Source organism: Gracilinanus agilis, chromosome 2 (genome assembly GCF_016433145.1).
Source record: "Gracilinanus agilis isolate LMUSP501 chromosome 2, AgileGrace, whole genome shotgun sequence".
Lineage (NCBI taxonomy): Eukaryota > Metazoa > Chordata > Mammalia > Didelphimorphia > Didelphidae > Gracilinanus > Gracilinanus agilis.
This window is the reverse complement of record NC_058131.1, coordinates 54,124,761-54,145,165: the sequence shown is the minus strand read 5'-3', so window position 1 is coordinate 54,145,165 and position 20,405 is coordinate 54,124,761. Positions and strand designations below refer to the sequence as shown.

General features: G+C 45.6%; 1 protein-coding gene across 2 annotated transcripts in view; it reads right to left on the bottom strand.

Moving 5' to 3' along the window:
* The window catches only part of KLHDC4 (kelch domain containing 4), an 89,023-nt gene extending 78,988 nt beyond the window's left edge, over positions 1-10,035 (bottom strand). For both annotated transcript variants that reach the window (XM_044663191.1, XM_044663192.1), the window contains exons 1-3: positions 9,896-10,035; positions 6,177-6,268; positions 2,549-2,627 (exon numbers count right to left, since the gene is read on the bottom strand). In XM_044663191.1, coding sequence (XP_044519126.1) covers positions 2,549-2,627; positions 6,177-6,268; positions 9,896-9,994 — 270 coding nt within the window. In that variant the 5' untranslated portion in view covers positions 9,995-10,035. The remainder of the gene's footprint in view (positions 1-2,548; positions 2,628-6,176; positions 6,269-9,895) is intronic.
* Positions 10,036-20,405: the final 10,370 nt, after the last annotated feature.

Below are 20,405 nucleotides of genomic sequence, written 5' to 3'. Positions count from 1 at the left end.
TATCAAGTGACATTTGTACAACCCAGTGGAATTGCTTGTTGGCTCTGAGAGAACGGAGGGGAGGGAAAGAAAATGAATCATGGAAACATGGGAAAATATTTTAAATAAAAATTTTTAAAAAGACAGAAGGTAAGGGCTGGAAAAAAAAAAGAAATTTTATTCAATTAACACTAAAATCCAGCTGTTTCTAGGGTAAGCCAATTCTTCCTATCCACTCTCAAGGTGTCCCCTAGTCAGAAGTGGAACTGGGATCTCCAATTGGGTCTTTCTGCCTCCAAAGTGGCCTTGCTTCGCTCTCATTTACATTATATTGTATAAAGGAATTAGATTCAAGGCATTAGAAGTTACAGGAGCCATTTTGAATATGACAAAATATTGTATAAGCTGGCACATGAAAATATTGTTAATCTCTTCTCCTAAAAAAAGAAAGGCACCAACAGAAACAAGGAATGCTTCCTAAAAGATCATGAAACAAGAGCACTCTTGAGCCTTTCGGTCTAAAGTTCTGCTCTGAGGACACAGGATGATGGCCATGTTTCTGGCCAGGAACAACCAGGGGAAGGATGCTCTTTCTATGGTGTCCCTGCCCAAGGGCTGCCGGGCATTTCAGGGAAAAAGCCAAATCTGGGGATAAGGCTGGCCTCCCGGGCATAAACCTTAGAAGGTGTCGCAGGAAATGATGGTTCACTTCCTCATGTGTTGGGGCCAGTGGTAGAAAGTTTGATCAGGGGCCAAGGCCATCAGAAAAGCTAAAAAAGGTGAGCAAACACAAAGAGGAAGCAACCACAGCAAAAGTCACTGTTTCAGAAATAAATGGAAAACAGAACCTTGCTGTTAAGACTCCATAAAAAGCTCCATCAAAAAACATTGATATGTTCTTCTCCACTTAAGAGTAAAAGCAAAATAACTGTACTAAAAATACAAATAGCATTCAAATCTGGCCTTGGACACTTCCTAGCTGTATGGCCCTGGGCAAGTCACTTAACCCCCACAGCCTAACCCTTAGCCCTGTTCTGTCCAGCAACCCATACTTAGCATCCATTCTAAGACAGGATGTAGGAGTTTACACACACACACACACACACACACACACACGCACACCACTACCAATGTGTGGCATTAGAACACTTTAAGGTTTACAAAGGACTCTACACTAACTCATCTGAGCCTGGCCATGACTTTCTCCAATCCATAAACCAAGCAATGCCAGACATTTCTCAGCCTGAGTCCAAACCTGCACTCTCCGGCTCACTAAATTCCAGAGGCTCCATCTAAGAAGTAAACCGGCATATAAATCTTCAGATAAACCAAGTTAGAAAAGCAGAAAGACTACAGCAATGTGAATGGAAAGAACCACCACAAAGCAATCAGAAAGGAATACTATATAATTATCAATCAGCCAGCAGCTCTATAGTGTGTTACGGTTTGCAAAGGGCTTCACAAATGATCACCTCATTGGATCCTCACAATCGCCCCTGGAGGCTGATGCGATTATTTTCTTCATTTGACAGATAAGGAAGCTGAGACAGACAGAGGTTAGTGACTTTTCCAGGGTCACAAAGTCTGTGAGGGACCTGAGGCCAGATACAAACAGGGGTCTTCCTTACTCTAGGCCCAAGGCTCTATGCATCCCCTAGATACCCAAACAAGTTTGGCCCCCCAAAAAGAGGGGGAGACCTCCCCTAATTCCTTTGCAGAGGTGGCGAGCCCACAAGTGAGGAGCATTACACTCAGTCAGATTTTTTTTCGATGTACTGATCATTTTTACTGATTTTTTTCTTTAAAAAAGACATGAGGCAAAAATTGTTTCTATATGCAAAAAAATTTTTTTTAATTAAAAAAAAAAGTCATGAGGGAGTGCTGGGGGAAAGCGTATGACTTTGCTAACTATCATCCTCAGAAGTCCTTCATTTTTATTCCACCAGTGCTTCTGCAGAGCTCAGTGGGCTTTGGGGGATCCTAACTTCCCTGTCCCACTTTGTTTTCCCACCCAGAAAATCAATGGGTGCTGCTGAATCCAGAGACAGGTGTCAGGTGTTAGGCGACAGGAACACTAAGCAATCCAAAAATCTGATGAAAAATCCCAAAGGGCTGTGGCTTATTAGAAATTTCCTTCTTTGCAGCCCTTTGGGAGGTAGCCCTGACAATGAATTTTCTAAAAAAAAACGAACAAAAACACCCTATTCTCCATCATGGGGAGAGCAGGCACTGACTCTCAAGGGAGATGCGCGCTGCTCCCTTTGGGCTCCAGAAACAAAAGTTGTGCCGCGGCCGGTGCCAGGTGAGGGGAAGACAAAGGGAGGAAGGCTGAAGGCCTGCAATCCCCTAATGGAGGCCGGCTGGGCCTGTCCAGGGCAGCGGCGCGCATCGCTTTTGACTGCTCGCTCACATGGCGGGACACTGAGGAGGGAATGAAAAGGCGACTCTGCTCTCAGCCTAGGACAAATGCCTGTTTCATGGTCAGTGTCAGAGATTCATCCTGCCTAAAATGAGACCCGTGGAAAGGACAGTGAGGAGGGAAAAGAAGACAAAAAAAAGTATACTTTACTTTTTGGCCATTGAAATATTCACCTCCAAAAAGGATCAATTCGTCTTTCTCGGGATGAGGAGACAAGGAAGCATTTAGCCTGCAAGAGAGACAGAACGAGTGAGTGTGGCCGACACGCGACACCGGTCTGGTCCGGAGGTCCGGCTGGAAGGCGCCGCCAGCCACCGCCTCCCGGACTCCGGGCCGCCGTCCCTGCGGAGCAGGCGAAGAGAGAAGCACGAGCGGCCGCAGCGTCCTGACCGCACAGCCAGGAGGCACCAGCCGGCACGCGGCCGCCCCAGAAGCGCCCACACTGGATTTGGGTCGGGGCTAAGGACGGAGCGCAGCAGACGGGCAGACGGGCGGACGGCCCTAATGCTCGGCCAATCGGCAAGCTTCATCTCAGCGTCCGACGCGTGCCTGGCAGCGTGTGGGCAGCGGCGAGGTCCAGGAGGGCCTGAGCCGGTCCCTGCTGTCAGGGGGCCGATTAAGGAGCGAGAGACCCCGGCGCAGCGGGCCCAGAGGGCCGGATCCTGCCAGCGTCCTCCCTCCCGCCTGCTCCATGAGTCACCAGGAAAGGCTCATCCGAGGCCCGCGGGTGCCCACGGATAGAGGGGCAGGAGCGGGCTCCGACGTCCAGGGGCTACAGCCTCAGACCGTCCTCACATCCTGTCCAGGGGGCTGCCGAGGGAGGCCGCCTCCACCCAGCCAGCCAGGCGGCACAGTGGAGACAGGGCTGGCCCTGGAGTCCAGAAGATCCGAGTTCAAATCCAGCCCAGGAACTGTGTGAGCCGGGAGGCCCCGAACAAGGCCCTCATGTGGGCCTCCTTTTCTCAAGCATTGTCGGCAGCCCTGAGGCTGCTGGGAGGGTCCCAGGAGATTCTATTTCTCTGGTGGGGCCAGACACGATTCTAAAGCCGGCTGCGGGATTGGACTCAGCCGGGCTCTGGGCCTCCCTCTGCTCCCCACCTGATCCCGGGGTGTTCACGAGGCCCCCTGTGAAGGCCGCCTCATCCTTGGGCCTCCCCTCCCGAACCACGAGCATGCCCAGGGCCTTGTCCAAAGGCCGTTCCAGCGGAGCGACTCCTTAACGCGGGCCGAGACCAAGCCGGGCCGCTCTGGAGGCGTCTCCGGGGGTCTGATGCTTCCCTTCCTTTTCAGTGTTTCCGCCTGCTTAGGACAGCGCTGAGGACGGGGCAGCGACTGCTCCAAGGGCTGCCCTCTTGCTCTGGCCTCCACACTGTCACGGCCTGCGCCCCCAGCCGCAGCCCGGCCTCGGGGAGGTGCCCACAGAAGCTCCTGCAGGGCCCGGCCTCGGGGAGGCACCCACAGAGGCTCCTGCAGTGAGTGGACAGGCAAAGCAGAAGCGGAGCCCCTTCCCTGGGTCACGGCCGCCAGTGCTGAGCCTCTGCACTGGCTCTCTGGGAGCGGCGGCCCCCTCCCCAGGCCTTCCCAGCATGGCGGCTGAGGGCTCTGACCGGAAGCTCTGCAGTACCCCATCGGGGTCTCAGGAGACGGCCCAGCCCAGGCCCGCAGGGTGCTTTGTGTGCCGCTGCCACCAGGCTATCTGGGGGGCTCCTGGGAAGACGGCTGGGCTGGAAGCGGGTAGGGGGTGCTGCCCCTCGCCGGGGGGGGGGGGGGTGGCTACTCAGCAGTGGCTGCTGGGGGTGATGGGGAAGGGGACCCCATGGCGAGGCTGTACCCCAAGGCTCTGCCCCTCTCCACACTCCCTCACTGATTCCATCTGTCCGGCCTGAGAGTCTCTCCTAAGCCTGGGCCGACGCCGTCCGTCGCCTCCTGGCCATCCCCATCAGACGGCCTCTTCGACTCGGCGTGTCTGCGGAGGCCCCTCCGGTCTCTCTCCTCAAACCTCTGGCTTCTCCATTTTGTCATGAGCGGCCCATCCTCCGCTGAGCAGCCTCTGCCCCTCGGCCTCCCCGCCGCCAGCCTCCCATCACCCTGACAGGGCGCAGGCCCTCCAGCCTCTCCCCTGCCAAAGCCGCCCTCCGCACCGCCGATAAACCCATATCCTTCGAGTATAAGCCCGGCCCGGCCTTCTGCCGCAGGGGAAGCCCTTCCTCACCTCGAGGCAGCCCCCACCAGGCTCCAGCCAGTACAGCCTTCTGGCCGTCCCATCTCCCACCTTGGGGCCTTTGCAGGCCATCCGGCATGCCTGGGATGCCCTCCTCACTCACCCACAGCGGCTGGAGTCCCGGCTTCTCTCCAGACTCAGCTCGTGCCACCCACCCCCCCCACCTCTGGCACAAAGGAAACAGAGGATCCCGCGTAGTGCCGGCCTCCACAGCCTGATGATGCCTCCAGCCCGCTCAGCCCTCCCAGAGCCCCTTCTTGGTCTGCTCGGGGCAGGGCCGGCCCTGGCACAGCCTCGGGGACTTCCCTCCTGCCTGGGGTTGCTGCAGGGGCCTCCCCACGTGCCTGGTGGAGCCCCCAATCAGGCTGGGTCCCGCCGACCCCAGCTTCCTTCCAAGGCAAACACTGGGGGGCCTCCCAGGAGGCCGTGTTTGAAGGCTCGTGTCCCCCCGCAGAAAGCCCGGAGGCCAAGGGCAGGCCCCAGTGCTGAGCACAGGGACGCCCCCAGAGGGTCCAGGAAAGGCGCGCCGGGCTGACGGGGCCTGAAACGTCTCGCGTGCAGGCACAGAGCGACTCCCGAGTCAGGACTCTAAGCAGGGGAGTGGGAGGTCTAGGGGTCTGGGTTCAAACGCCGCCCTACAACGCCACTGCGGAGATCTTGGTCAGGCCCTTTCCCTTCCTCCTCCTGCAGCTTGTCTGCCCCACCAGGGGCCCTCCGCTGCCTCTCCGGGGCTCCTTCCAGGGACCCCAATTCTGAAACGCAGACCAAAGGCCCGGCAGCCCCGGGATCCACTCGCTCCCCCTGGAGGAGCTCCGGGGTCGGCCCTGACGAGGAGACAACGAGATCCGGCCCCCGAGGCACGTGCGGCGGGGACCAGGGCCGCGGCTGCCCTCCCCCCGGAGCTTCAGGCCCAGATCCGCGGGCACATCGGCGACATCCTGAGGCTCGGGTGGAGGAAAAGAGCAGGAAAAGCCGAGCTGTGGGCGCCTCGCCAACCTGCCTCGGACCCAGGGAGACACTCCGGCCACGAAGGCATGAAGGCACTCCCGTCCCTCCCGCCAGCGCTGGGGGGGCAGCCTGGGAACCTCCGAGGCCTTTTCTTCGGCCGTCCTCAAATAGGGCCCGCTTTGTCCAAGGGACTCCCAGAAACCCAAGAAAGGGCACAAAAGGCCGACACCCCCATCTAGGAGGCTCACACGACGGCCCCTGAACAAATACAGGAAAAAACCCTCTTCGATGTTCCGTCCTCCACCTTGTGTGTCTGTAAAACGCCTCTGACAGGGTGAGGGAGGGATCGGCGGCCCCCTCGGTCTGTTCTCAGAATGGCAGCAGCTGCTTTGGGGCTCCTGCACGACCCCCCGTTGGGCCTCTGTATAGGACAAGACAGCTGACCTTCCTCCCTCCTGGCAGTGCATGAGGCCCGGACACAAGGCTCTGCGAAGGGCTCGGTCCTTGGGAGACCGCGATGTCCGGTCAGGGGGTGGCTCCTGTCCAAGGGGAGGCGGGTCAGAACCTCTGCTCGGCGCCCAAACAGCAAGAGCCCCCCCGGTTTCTTACCTCGGTGAGGGCGGGGAGCTCGGCGTCTCTACTGTCTGGGTCTTCTTGGCATCTAACGACTGAAACTGTGCGATGAGAGCTTCCAGGTCCTCCTAAGGGAAACGAGAGGTCAGAGGCGTGAGTCCCCCCCGCCATGAGAGGCTCTCCTCTTCCGTCGGAGCCTCCTTTCGGATGGCATTAAAGTGTGACTTCACTAAGGAAGGCACGGCAGGCCGCAGAGGGCCTTGGACCCAGCTGGACTTGACACCAAGAAGGTGACAGGAAGGGACAGACACACATACACACACGTCATCCTATTTTTCATCCATTTAAAATACTGAAATTCTGGAAACAGAGTCAAGAAAAAAAAAAGGAATAAGCCTTTTATTTAGTGGTACAGAGAAGCACTTAATACTTCTTTTATGTCTTTAAAATACCTTTGACAGGGTGAGCAGCACCCCTGCTAAGATGCTGGGGGGAGGAAGTGGCATGAGTATGGAATCCTGCAGAGAATATCGAATTTTCTGATGTACTGATTGGTTTTGCTGAATTTTCTTCCTCTTCTATCTTTTTTTCCGTCTTAGTTTCAATTCTAAGACAGAAGTGCGGTAAGGGCTAAGCAAGAGTTTAGTGACTTGTCCAGGGTCACAAAGCTAGGAAGTCTAAGGCCAGATTTAAACCAGGACCTTCCGACTCTAGGCCTGGTGCCCCATCTACTGAGTCACCCAGCTGCCTCTCTCTTCTAACTTAAGAAAATTATGTTTTGTGAGATGATCCTCAAGGAGGGAAAGGGAGAGAGATGGGGGAAATCTGAGTAATGTATAAACAAAAGATATCAATAAAAACTTATTTTTTAAAAAGGACTTAATTGCTCAAAAAATAAAATAACATAATAGCTGAATTGGACTAATCTCTGAGCAAGAGGAAGAAGTTTCTAAATGTATATACTACTCCAATAAAATGATATCTATTTGCATATACATATACACATAGAAATATGTTTACCAAGTGCGCACACATCGCCTCAATTATTCAGCATAAATGTCTGAAATTCCTTTTCCAAGTACATGCAGTCTAGGCAGTCAAGCATGATGGCACCTCCAGTGCCATCCAGACAATCCATACAATACTAAATGCAGTCTCTACTTAGAGTTGTGGATTTTAAAAGCAAAGTCTCTTCCCCACCACGGCCCCTCTTTACCCCCTGACTTCCAAGAACTGGGAATTGGACCTCCTGAGCCCGGATCCCAGACTCCTCATCTTCCAGCACTCTTGTTCACTGGTCCATCTCCCTCACTCCACACCCAGTCCTGACCCCTTACGTTTGCTACCAGCACAGATGAGGAGGTGAGAGACTTTCTCAAGCACTTGGCACACAGTCCTGACACCCAGTAGGCATCTGATAAACGCTCACAGGTTGCCTACAATCAGTGCCTCCACTTCCTTCCCTCTCATGTTCTTAACCCTTTGTAGTCTGGCCTCCAACCTCACCATTCATTTCCAAAGTGACCAATGATCTTATTAGCAAATCCAATGGTTTTTCCCATCTTTCTTGACCTCTATGAGGCCTTTGTCATTTTTGATGCCTTTCTTCTTCCTAGGTTCTTGTGACACTGCTCTCCCCTGGTTCTCCTCCTATAGGACCATTCATTCTCCCTGAAAAGACATTCTACTAGATCACCCCTCCCCACCCCACCCTAACTCAGGTGGCCACCAAGGCTCTGTCTAGGCCCTCCACTCTTCTCCAGATAAATTATTTTGCTTGATCTCATCAGCTCCTATTCAGTGATCATCTTTATGATGATAATTCGGATATTCCTAAATGAATGAGACATCTTAAACTCAACATATCTAAAATTAAACTCATTATCTTCTCATCCCAAATCCAATTTCTTCCCAACCTTCCTCTTACTGGTCAAGGGTACTATCACCCTCCCAATCACCAGGGGTCACAATCTAGGCATCTTCTTCAACTCCTTATTCTTTCTCCCACTCCATGTCCATTTGGCAGCCAAGTCCTTCCAATTCTACCTTCCTATATACCTCCCTTTTTTCCCCCCTGACAATGCCACCACTGGTGCAGGACCTCAGATGACAATACAGGTACTGTCTCCCTGGGTCAAGGCTCTCCCTTCTACAGTCTATTCTCCTCTTAGATGGCAGATTAATCTCCCTCAATTACACATCTGACAGGGACAACTGAAGAACTCCAGTGGTTTCATATCACTTCTAGGATCAAATATAAAATTCTCTATTTGGTATTCAAAAGCCTCCATAACTGGGCCCCTTCCAAACTTACTCCCCTACTACATACTCAATATGTGTGTGTGATGTGTGTGTATACACACACACCTATATAAAATATATACCCAAAGTATGTATAGAAAGGGACATGTATATATGTGTATTGTACACATGTATATTTTACATAATGAATTGCATACATACACTTCTGTGAAGGAGAGGAAGGGAGGGAGATAGAAAGGGAAAGAGGGGTGAGAGGGAGAGAGAGATTGCACAAAGCTACCTATATGCTATCTCTATTGGAATGTAATCTCCTTGATGTCAGAGAGTGCTTTTGGTTTGTTGGTTTGGGTTTGATGTGGCTTGGTTTTTGTACAGTCTACACTTAGAGCAGAATGTCTGTCTATCCAAAGAGGAGTATGCTATTGTTATCTCCTTTCTAAGGCTGAGGCAAATAAGCAAAGGTTAAATGACTTTCCCCGGTTAATTATTTCCTATTAATCTGTATATAGCTTGATTTGTATATATTTCTCTGCATGTAGTCTCTCCTATAAGATTATAAATTCCTTTGAAGCAAGGGCTCTTTTGTCCCTTTTTGCATCCCTCCAATTTGACCTCCAATACTTCCTATGTGATCCAGAGCAAGTCACTTAACTTCCATTGCCCAGCCCTTACCCTTCTTCTGCCTTGAAACCAATTCACAGTATTGACTCTAAGATGGAAAGTATGGATTTTTTTTTTTAAAGGAAAGAAGGAAGGGAGAGAGAGAAGCTAGAAAACCAATTACAAGATGACTGAAATGGTCTAGTGGAGAAGTGGTAAGACCCAGAAGGCATTACTAAGAGGTAAAATGACTTGTCCAGGGTCACAAAGTCGTTGTACTATGCAGAGTGGACCTTGAACTCAGGTCTTCCTGGCTTTGAAGCCAATTTTCTCTCTGTTAAGGCTAGGTTGTTTCCTCACCCTTTATGGATCATTTTTCAGTTGTGCAGAGTGCTTTTCTCGGCATAGGGAACAATTCAATAGGACCTCACTCCTATTTCACAGGTGAAGAAGCCAAGTCTTATCCAGGAAAACACCTGGTGGAGCAGGCTGCAAACCTAGGAGTCCTGGCTGCCACCCTTTCAATACTAAGGCGGCTGGATGACATGAGTGACTTGAATTTGAGAAGACTCCAGTTCAAACTCTGCCTCAAACACGTATTAGTTGTGTCACCTTGGGTAAGTCATTTCCCTTGTGGCCTTAGTTTTCCAGTCTGTAAAACGGGAATAACAGTGGCATCCACCCCCACGGACCTGTCGTGAAGCTAAAAAGATATTTGTGGAGCTCTATGCAAACCTAAATGCCCCGTACATGGACTTATTGTTACTATTACTGTTATTATTATTACTACTATTCCAGCCAGCTCTGGGGGGAAAGGAAGACAGCTAGGTTAGTGACTGCTGGGGGAGCCTGAGGCTCCAGGCAGGCCCGGTCCCGGTCCAGCCCCAGTTTACCTCCTCCTTCTTGGAGCGCTTAGAGACTTTTTTCTCCATCTTGGCGGCAGTTTTCTCGGCCCCCTTCCCTTTCTTCTCCTTCTTGTTCTTCTTGCCCATCTTTCCGCACTTGCAAGCCACCACACGTGAGTGGGGAAAAGTCGGAGCCCCGCCCCCTCGGAGAGCACCACGCAGAGTCCAGCGACCCGGCTCCCTCCACGCGGGAAGCCAAGAAAAGGAGACCGAGAAACTCACATGGCAACTTCCAGCGGCGTCACTTCCGGTATCGTAACAGTCCCGCCCCCTCCGTGAGGCTACTTCCTCCTTGGAAAAAGAGCGAAACTTGCGGAGGAGAGAAGCTTCTCGAGCAGGGAGAGTGGGGAAGATCGCCCTCTGAGGGCGGGGGGGACTCTCAGCCGTCACAAGGGTTTCCTTCTCTCATCTTCGGGTTTGGAGCTGAAAGTTCACCTACCCAACATCCTCATTTTACAGAGAAAGCAATGGAGATTTGCCCAATGGTATATACTACAGAAAGTAAAGTTTTCAAAAACTTCAGTTCCCCATTAGACTGGGAGCTACTTGAGGGCAGGGACTGCTTTCCTCTCTCTTTGTATTGCCCAGCGCCCCGTAAACTCCGGGCACGCAGTAAGAGCTTAAGAACAGCTAGCCTTTTTATGGGGTGTTTTACAAATATTATTGCCCGCAACTCTGGAACCTAGGTGCTGTTATATTCCCATTTTACAGTTGGGGGAAACTGAGGTTTAGAAAGGGTAAACTCAGTATCACCCAGCTAGTTAGTAAGTTGTCGGAGACTGGATTTGAACTGGCTTCAACTCACCTTGTTGGCTGCCTTCGACTTTGCTGACTTCATTTGTAAAATGGGCATAGTGATAAGCAAAGTAGACTAGACTTTTTCTGAAGAAAGCACTTTTTTTTAAACTTTAAAGGACCAATTAAATTACAGGAAAACTGGACCGCTGACCACTTCAACCTGTTAGGTGCTGCCAACAAAAGAAAGAAAGGATTTGAGAAGAGGTACAATTAAAAAAAAACACTATTTAGGATTATTGGGGAATTATAAAGGGACTCGCCTCCTGGTCACTAGATGGATGGAAGGAAAGAGTCCCAATTTGTTATTTCCATTCCCTGCATCCTTTAAAGAAGTGAGGAAAGAGGGGGAAAGAATAGCTACATTTCCCCGATGAAAACTGGGCAATCTAAATCAATCTAACTGAAACCAGTAAGATGAACTTTACATTTTTTGAGAAAGTTATCTAAGTTCTTCCCATTGCTGCTTCCATCTTAATTTGTGGCAGAGGAAAGCATCATAACTTTCATGTGGAACATTGGAGTTTAATTCATTCCTTACCAAAAATCCAGAAGGATTTTGTAGAGGTTTTTGTAATATCTATATTTCTATCTCTAAAGCACTCTCAGAATTAGATTGGAAGGCTTTGGGGCGATAATGTATGTCATAGTGATTTACGTGAGGGTGTGATTCTCATTACCAAGAAGAGAATAGAACATTAAAAATGAGACCAGAGACCAAAAATAGAAGAAAGATTAACTACCTAGTCCTATTTTGATGAAACTCACATTTTTAAAACCTAGTGAATTATCTTAGCTCTAATATATCATCTCCTAGTGTGTGTACATTTGTGTGGTCAGACGCCCCCTGCTGCATCTGAGCCAAGATCCAAGAAGGGGAAAAAATCTGTTGCTAATTACAGGAATTGAAGGAAGTGGAATGTCAACAAGGAATGAACTTCATGCAAATGTATTATGTAAATAGGGCGCTACCCCCCCAGCTCCTGTTCAGCCTAATTGGCTTTAAGCAATTTCTTTCCTTGGAAAAGGAAAATAAAAATATTTCTCCAACTTGCCACATATGATTAGATGGGTCAAATAATAACAACCAGCATTTATTAAACTTATTTATTAATTTATTAATGTTAAGATCTGAAAAGCACTTCACAAATGATATCTCATCTTAATCCCAAAAAAATCTTTTGAGGCAGATTCTATTATTATCTTCATTTTATAGATGGGGAAACTGAGGTAGAGTAACTTATCCAGGATCATGTATCTTGCCTCTAAGGTCAAATTTGAACTCAGATCTACTTGACTCCCTGTCCAGCACTGTCTCTGCTACTTCACTTTAGCTATCTCCTCAAATGTGGATATAGTCACTTAGAAAAGCAAAACATTTTATCAATTCAGAAATACTCTGTCCTAGTGACAGGGGGTGCTTGGGGCTGAATGGATAATATACATTTCCCCTTCAGAAGAGTCATCTGTTGATTGACTGATAATCCTGCTGATAATATCCTATAGTCCATTCTGTGGTGGCTAGAAAGCAAGACTTTGGGATCAAGAATAGGGATGGAGGGCAAGGATGACCAATATTTTAAAATACTTGTGATTTCACTGCCATATGGAACTCCAGGGACAAAACTTCTCCACACACACAGCAGTAGTACTTCTGTATTTTTAGTTTTAGGAGGTGTCTGGATGACTGAAAGATTGAATTGCCCTGGGTCACTTAGCTAGTATGTGTCAAAGGTAGCAACTCTCTAGGTTGAAGGAGCTTTGAAGACCCTTTGGGAAACATGAGCCAAAAAAAAATGATATTTTCAGAGAAAACCTTTATTGGTGGCATTAGCTAAATCAGAGATGTTCATTACCAGATTGGCGCTAGGATAATGAATTCTTCAGTCATAGTAACTTTCTCACAGAGAGAATGAGATCTATGTTGGTGGAGGGAGCATTTCTCCTAAAGAAATCACTGGCTTTCTTATTACTATTATTATATAGCAAGGTATATGTTATTATCAATAAAATATATATTTAACAAACTTCATGGGTTTTTAATTTCATTATGGGAATTTAATTTCATCATGGAATCTCTCTATTCAAATGAAAATGGCAAACTCTTTGTGATTGTAGATCATCTTTAAAAATTACTAGGATAAAAGAATTTATTAGTTTGAAGCCAATGCAACCATGAATCTCGAAATGAACTCTGAATTTAGTAGCAGACACATGGAGTAATATAGGGTACTGGGACCTGAGATCACAATCCAGACACTTATAAGCTGGGCAGTCAATAAACATTTATTATGTGCCTACTAAGAGTTGGGGAAACAAAAAGAAGCAGAAGACAATCTCTTCGATCAAGGAGTTTACAATCTAATAGGAGAGACAACATACAAACAATATATACAAAGCAAGCTTTATAAAGGATAAGTAAGATATAATTAGCAGAGGCAGTCTACCTCAGTTTCCTCAACTGTTAAATGGGGATAACAATAACACCTTTCTCCCAGGGTTGGTTTGAAGATCAAAAGAGATACCTGTAAAATGTTTGCAAGCCTGAAAGTGTTATATAAAGGCTAGCTGGTCTTTCTTTTTTTAAAACCCTTACCTTCCATTTAGTCATTTAGTCAATACTATGTATTGGTTTCAAGGCAGAAGATCAGTAAGGTTTAGGCAATGGGAATTAATTGACTTGTCCAGGGTTCACATAGCTAGGAAATGTCTGAGGTCAGATTTGAACCCAGAACCTCCTATCTCCAGGACTGGCTCTCTATCCACTGAACCACCCAGCTGACCTCAGCTAATATTCTTAATCAAGAGCTAGAGATTTTTCTCTTCCATCCCAGAATATGGTGAATAGAAAAGACTCTTTCCTTTTATCAACACTTAATTTTTTCAACAATTAATACTCAAGACAAAGGAGATAATAAGAGAGCACTCAACTGCCCTGGTTGAATTCAAGTACCTAACCCAGAAGACCTATAGTATTGGGTCCTGAAAGAATTGGTAGATATGGTAGCAAGCCATTGGGAGTGACACTTGGAAGAGCATGGAAAATAAAAAAGATAGCACAAAATTATTTTTCAGTCATTTTTCAGACTTAACTCTTAGTGACCCCATTTGAGATTTTCTTGGCAAAAATAATGGGATGGTTTGCCATTTCCTTCTCCAACTCATTTTATAGATGAGGAAATTACAAACAGGATTAAATCACTTGCCCAAGGTCACATAGCTAGTAAATGTCTGAGGCCAGATTTGAACTCAGAAAGACAAGTCTTTTTGACTCCAGGTCTAACATCTTATCCACTGCACCACCGTAGCTGTCTAAAGAAGACATGTGAGTCCCAAGATTGGAAAAGAGCTAATGTGTTGATTTTCAAATAAGAGAAGGGAATAAAATCTGAATTCTACGGAATGGAAGCTTGACTTTGATTCTTGGGGCAATTTTAGAATGAATCATTAAGCACATAGTTGCCAAACATGGAGAAAGGGAAGCTAGCCATCACAAAGAGGTCATGCAAGCCTAATTTCATTTCCTTTTTGGAAAGGATGAATGAACTAGTAGATGTGAGGAATGCTGGGTATATTTTTCTTGATTTTAGAAGAACTTTTAAAAAATGATATTTTATTTTCCCTGTAAAAGCAATTTTTAACTTTGATTTTTTTAAAGTTTTGAGTTCCAAATTCTCTCCTTCCTTTCCCCCTTCCCTCCCCTTTTCCACTAGTCTGAAATGGTAAATAATTTGATACAGATTTTATAGGTGCTGACATGTAAAACATTTTTCTATATTAGTTATTTAACGGAAGAGATTACAAATGAAAAAAAGAAAGAAAATGAAATATAGTATGTTTCAGTCTGCTTGCAGACTCCATCAGTTCTTTCTCTGTAGGTAGATGTTATTTTTCATCACGAGTGTTTTGGATAAAGACACAAATGGATCGATTCTCGGCCTTTTGGCTAAAATCAAGTGTAGTAAAGACACAAATGGTATGATCAAGAAATTTGAAGATGACACCAAGCTAAGAGGGAAAGCTAACCCAGAGTCGGGATCTTAAAAAGACTCTGGAACATTGGGACTGTAAACTGTAAAATCATCCCCAGTTCAAGATGGAGGGAGGCACAGTTAGACAGTACTTATTCTGAAAAATAAAAATAAAAAAAGGTCTAGGAGAGAGGACTGCAAGTAAAATCAGAATCGACAAAGGTTTGTGACATCCCCCAAAAATTGAATGTACCTTTGGGCTGCATTAAGAGTGGCATGACTTCAGGAATAGAGAGGTGATAGCTCCACTACCCTCATCAGACCTCTTCTGAAGACCTGGTTTCAGCCTTGGACATTGATTAACTTCTAATGCTTAGAGGAGAGATAATGAATCCTTGATGAATGAGAGGATTAGTTGAAGAAACTGGGCACGGTCAGCCTAGAAAAGAAAAGCTTCCGAGGAGATAAGATAGCTATCTTTAAACATTTGAAGAGCTTTCATGTGGAGGAGCCATTAGACTTAGTGTCTTTGGCCCCATGGGCTGACTAGGAGCACTGGGGTAGAGAAGAGGCAAAGAGGCTAATTTAAGTTTGATGTCAAGAAAATCAATGAGCATTGGCCCAAAGTGGAATGGGCTACCTCAGGTGATGGTGACTTTGCCCTCCTTAAAGTGTAGGCTGGAGAAACCACTGTAGAATTTCTTATAGAGGCAATTCCTTTGGGGAATTAGTTGAATTAGATGGCTACTGAAGTCCCTTCCAACTTCATCTTCATCCCTCTTCCAGTCTTCGTTTCTCTGCTAGATGTTTTTGGAAGAAGTCCCAGGGCAATTTAGACAATCCTTCCCAGTTGTCTAAGAGTATGTTGGCCTACAAACATGTGGCCAGAAAGTAGGATGCACTCATACGAGGCATGTAGGAAAGAGAAGAGGCAAAAATATATTAAGACAACCCAAAATCAGAAAGAGAGACAGAGACAGAGAGAATGAGAGAGAAAGAGACAGAGACAGAGACAGAGATAAAGAAAGTGGGGGGAGAAAGAGAGAAACAGAGACAAAGAGTTGGTTCTAGAAGACAGATTCTCTAGTTCCTGAGGCATGGTGTGTGTGTGTGTGTGTGTGTGTGTGTGACCAAGAAACTAGACCATGTGAAAAAAGGCTTTAGAGATGGAGATATTGAGGTCTAGAAATGTGTGTGTGTTTGTGTATATGTGTTTTTAAGCTCTTACCTTTCATCTTAGAATCAATACAAGTATCAATTCCAAGGCAGAAGAGTGGTAAAGGCTAGGCAATGAGGATTAAAAACTTTTCTCAGGTTCACACAGCTAGGAAGTGTCTGAGACCACATTTGAACCCAGGACATCCCATCTCTAGGCCTAGCTCTCAATCCACCAGGAAATGTGGCTTTGAGTTGGAAATGTACTTTGGCAAAAGAGAGAGTACCAAGAAGTGCTACAAGAGGTCCCTGTGTTGGGAAGCAGCCCCAAACCCAGCTGCTGGAGGTCAAGGAAAACTGTATTAAAAAAAAAAAAACTTGGAGAGAAAGTTGGCTTTGGGGTCCAGCTGCTACTCCATAACTGCTGAGAGCAGCTGGAGAGAAGAATTTACAAGGAAAAAGACAAAGCTGTGGAGCCTAAGAAACCATGGAGAAGGCCACCCATATAGAGAGGCGATATCCACGCACCCTTTTCCAAGCCCTGCTCAGAATAGTAACTTAAGTGACTGGAACTAGTGGGTCTCTCTGGGGAAAGGATGCTCTTAGGTAAGTGTCAGTATAGTCTATAACCTCCAATTCAAGTTCTGTTTATTTCCTTTCACCATGAAGAAGAGACAGCCTGGCAGCATCCCAGGGTAGGTGTGAGATTCAGGAAGAACTAGATTCAAATTCCCCATCTGACATGTGTTGACTGCGTAACCCAGAAGTAGTCATTTAACAGCTCAGTGCCCTGGACATCTCTCGAAAAAGGCAGTTTTATTGGTAGGTGGAATTTCCTGACCCACAGCTTGATGAAATCATAGGTCCAGACCAAAAAAAAAAACCACCACACACACAACCAAAAAACCCCACCCCAACAAGTGAGTAAAACTACTCATATCTTGAACCTCATGAACCTGCCTACTTGTAATGGAAACTAGTAACTCCAGCCCAAATTAAAGGGGAGGAGCTACTTGAGTTACCAAATCATAGGGCTGGGGGCAAGGGGGAAATGAGTCAGGGAAGTGAGAAATTCCCCCAAATGTACCTAACCTTTTTGCATGAGGAGGAAGATGTAAACACCATAGTTACACTTAATTTTAATAAGAATTCAAAGTAATAACCACTAAAGCAAACATGTCTGTTCTAAGCTAAAGTGTTCTGACATAATGTCTTTTTCTGGAATAAACACACATATATGAAATATATATGTATACATAAACATATGCATACATGCATATGCATATATATATATATAGATATGCACATGTATACACATGGGTGTCCACACATGAATACATACTGTAAGAATTTAAAATTTAGGTTTTGTGCTAAATATGAGGATTCTAAAGTAATATTGTAGTCCCTGATTTAAAAAAAGTACAGCTTAAGTCAAAATGACTTTTAGCAGCTTTATTTACAAAGAGGTAGAAAGAGTGAAAGTGGAAAAATGGTGATAAAGAGACAGAAAGTGCTGCCTAGCTACAAATACCGGAGTTTAATCCTAATGTCTCCAGACTGTGAATGCGAATCCAAAAGTGAATCTCATCAGAATCCAAAGTCCTAATTAGGAGGCCAAAATCTGAAGAACCAGGAGACCTTGAAGAATCCACCAAGAACCTTCAGTGCACACGAGACTAAGAGCACCAAGAATCTCCCCAAAACTCTCACTGAAGGGAGTGTCCCACTGAAGCATCAATGAGCAGAGAGGGTCTCCTCACTGAAGAACCAAGGAAGGAATCACTCCATTCACCACCTCAGGCTGACACAGGATCCAGGGAAAAGGTCTTCTCCAAGCCAGGAAAGGAATCTCCAGAATCAGTCTCTCCAAATGCCAGGAAAGGAATGAATCTAGACCATGCTGGTCTCTTCCTTTGATGCTCCTATTTTCCATGTCATTTCCTGTTGCTTCCCCCCTTTATGGGAACAATCGCAGTCTTTCAATTTGCCTAGCACTGCTCAAGGGGGGTGACAGTAACTTCTGGAGGTGTGAGCTTACTCTAGTAAGTGACTTGTGAATTCTATTGCTTAGGGTTAAGTAGGAGGAGTTTGAGTTCTTGGTTTAGCTAAAAATAGACAAGGAGAGAGTTAATCCTATCTTCACAACACATATACACATATAATTGCATGCGCACACACATATGCACACAGTTACACACAAATATATAAACATCTAAATATATATATATACACAGGTATACATGCACACACAAAATGCATGTTTGCACACATACATGTGTTTACATACACAACTGCACAGCTATATGCATAGATACACACATACATATACACATGGACACATATATACAAGTACACACATACAAATATACACGTGCACACAGCATACATAAATATATGCACATACACATGCGTGTAAACACATAAATGTACACACATGCATGCATAGGCATACCGGCATATACACATACATGTGTACACCTATGCATATGTGTACATGCATATCCACAATAAATATATACTGGCATATATACAATGTAAACACAAGCACACACATATACATGTATAACACAAACACACATCACATACACATGAACACAGACTTGTGTGTTCAAACATGTATGTGCACACACATATGTAGACACCCATAACACACAAGTGTATACACACATGAATACACACATGCACCTATTCACAATATACATGCATATATACACATATACACATGCACAAATGCATGCATGTATACAATGCAGGCATAAACATTCATATTTACACATCATATACAGAAACATATACACATGCATATATGCAATACATGTGTATGTACACTCTTACTTATCATGTACATCTACATGTATGCACACACATATACATATGCACACACAATATACACTGACACATTATGTGCACACATGCACATACATACATAGATGCACATATATGCACACATGCACAATATACTTTATGCACATGTGCAAACATATAAACACACAACACATGCATCACATGTGCACACTGCTTGCGTGTAGTATGTCATGCATGTATGCACATGTACAACAATCTGTAATGGCGCCTTGTGTGCATAGCATCATCATGTATTTGTGTATATGTACATATAACATGTATATGCATACACGCATGTACATACAACCATACATACATACCCTTATACATTTTATCTCACTATAGAGCCAGTGGCAGGGTAAATGTCAGTTCTTGAGCACAGGGTCCTCCATTCAAAGAGAAACTGCAATGATGGAGCCAAGCACAGCCCCTTCTTTCACCAGATTTCTGGATTCCACAGTTAACAGGGTAACGCTTCTCTTTACCTCCACAGGGCAGAATATTGTTTGAGAGAAATGTTATCAGAGAAATTCTCTGTCATCCTGGGAATTTGGATAACAACTGCAAAAGGAGACAAAGGAAGGGGGAACCCCCTGGAGCTGGGGGCCCCTAAACTAGAACCTCTTTTAATAACACTCTCATCATGGTTCGATGTATATGCTGTTCTGGAGAAATTACTCATTATTCTCTCACCCTCAATCAGAACAAATAAAAATGCCCCTTTGATGCCTCACAAATAGCTGTATTTTTTATCTGCTAGAGTCAAGGGACAGGACGTTCAGGTTAATCAAATATTCTGACTTCTGTCTTTGTAAACCCAGGGCCTCTCACATCACAGTTCCTGGCAAGGAGTAAGCACTCAATAAAAGCCTGTTGATGGACTGATAGTGTAATGTACCATACATGTAATTGCATATCAATTTTAAAAGTTAAAATGCTGTCCAATACATTTAATATTAAAATTAGACTAAATGTAATTTCATCTTTCTGCAATGATTCAGAAGACACTGAAGGCTACTGTAGAAATATCAATTACAAGAGATTTGTTCTGGATAGTGGACTTGATTTTTTAAAAAATTTAGATCTGTGATCTCATTAATGTGGCTATGTTTTATGGTGGAAATGCCATGTCTAGAGGCAGATAGGATGGGTAATTGAAAAACAGTCTAAGAGCAATAATGGATCCAGGAACCTATTTTTAAAAAAATATATTTATTCATTTCCTTTGTAATCCTTTTATGTGTTATTTCATGCCTTTAAAAACATGATTTTGAAGTATCCAAAAACTTCATCCTATGACCAGAGGAGTCTATGACAAGAACAAAGTTAAAGACTGGTTTCTTAGAGAGCTGTCCAGAGGAACAGTCAAGTTAAGTGATTTGTCTAAGGTCACATTTGTATTTGTTGGAAGCAAGATGTAAAACTAAATCTTTCTAACTCCTCCAACAATGCCTTTCTAGTGTGTGCTAGCTTTGGGGCAGCTAGGTGGCACATTGAATAGTGACCCAGGCCTGGAATCAAGAGGTCCTGGATTCAAATGTGGCCTTGGACACTTCCTAGCTACGTGACTCTGGGCAAGTCACTTAACCCCAATTGCCTACTCCTTGTTCTTCTATTTTAGAGTTGATACTGAGACAGAAAGTAAGATTTAGGGGGGATAGGGAAAGGAAGGAAGGAAGGAAGGAAGGAAGGAAGGAAGGAAGGAAGGAAGGAAGGAAGGAAGGAAGGAAGGA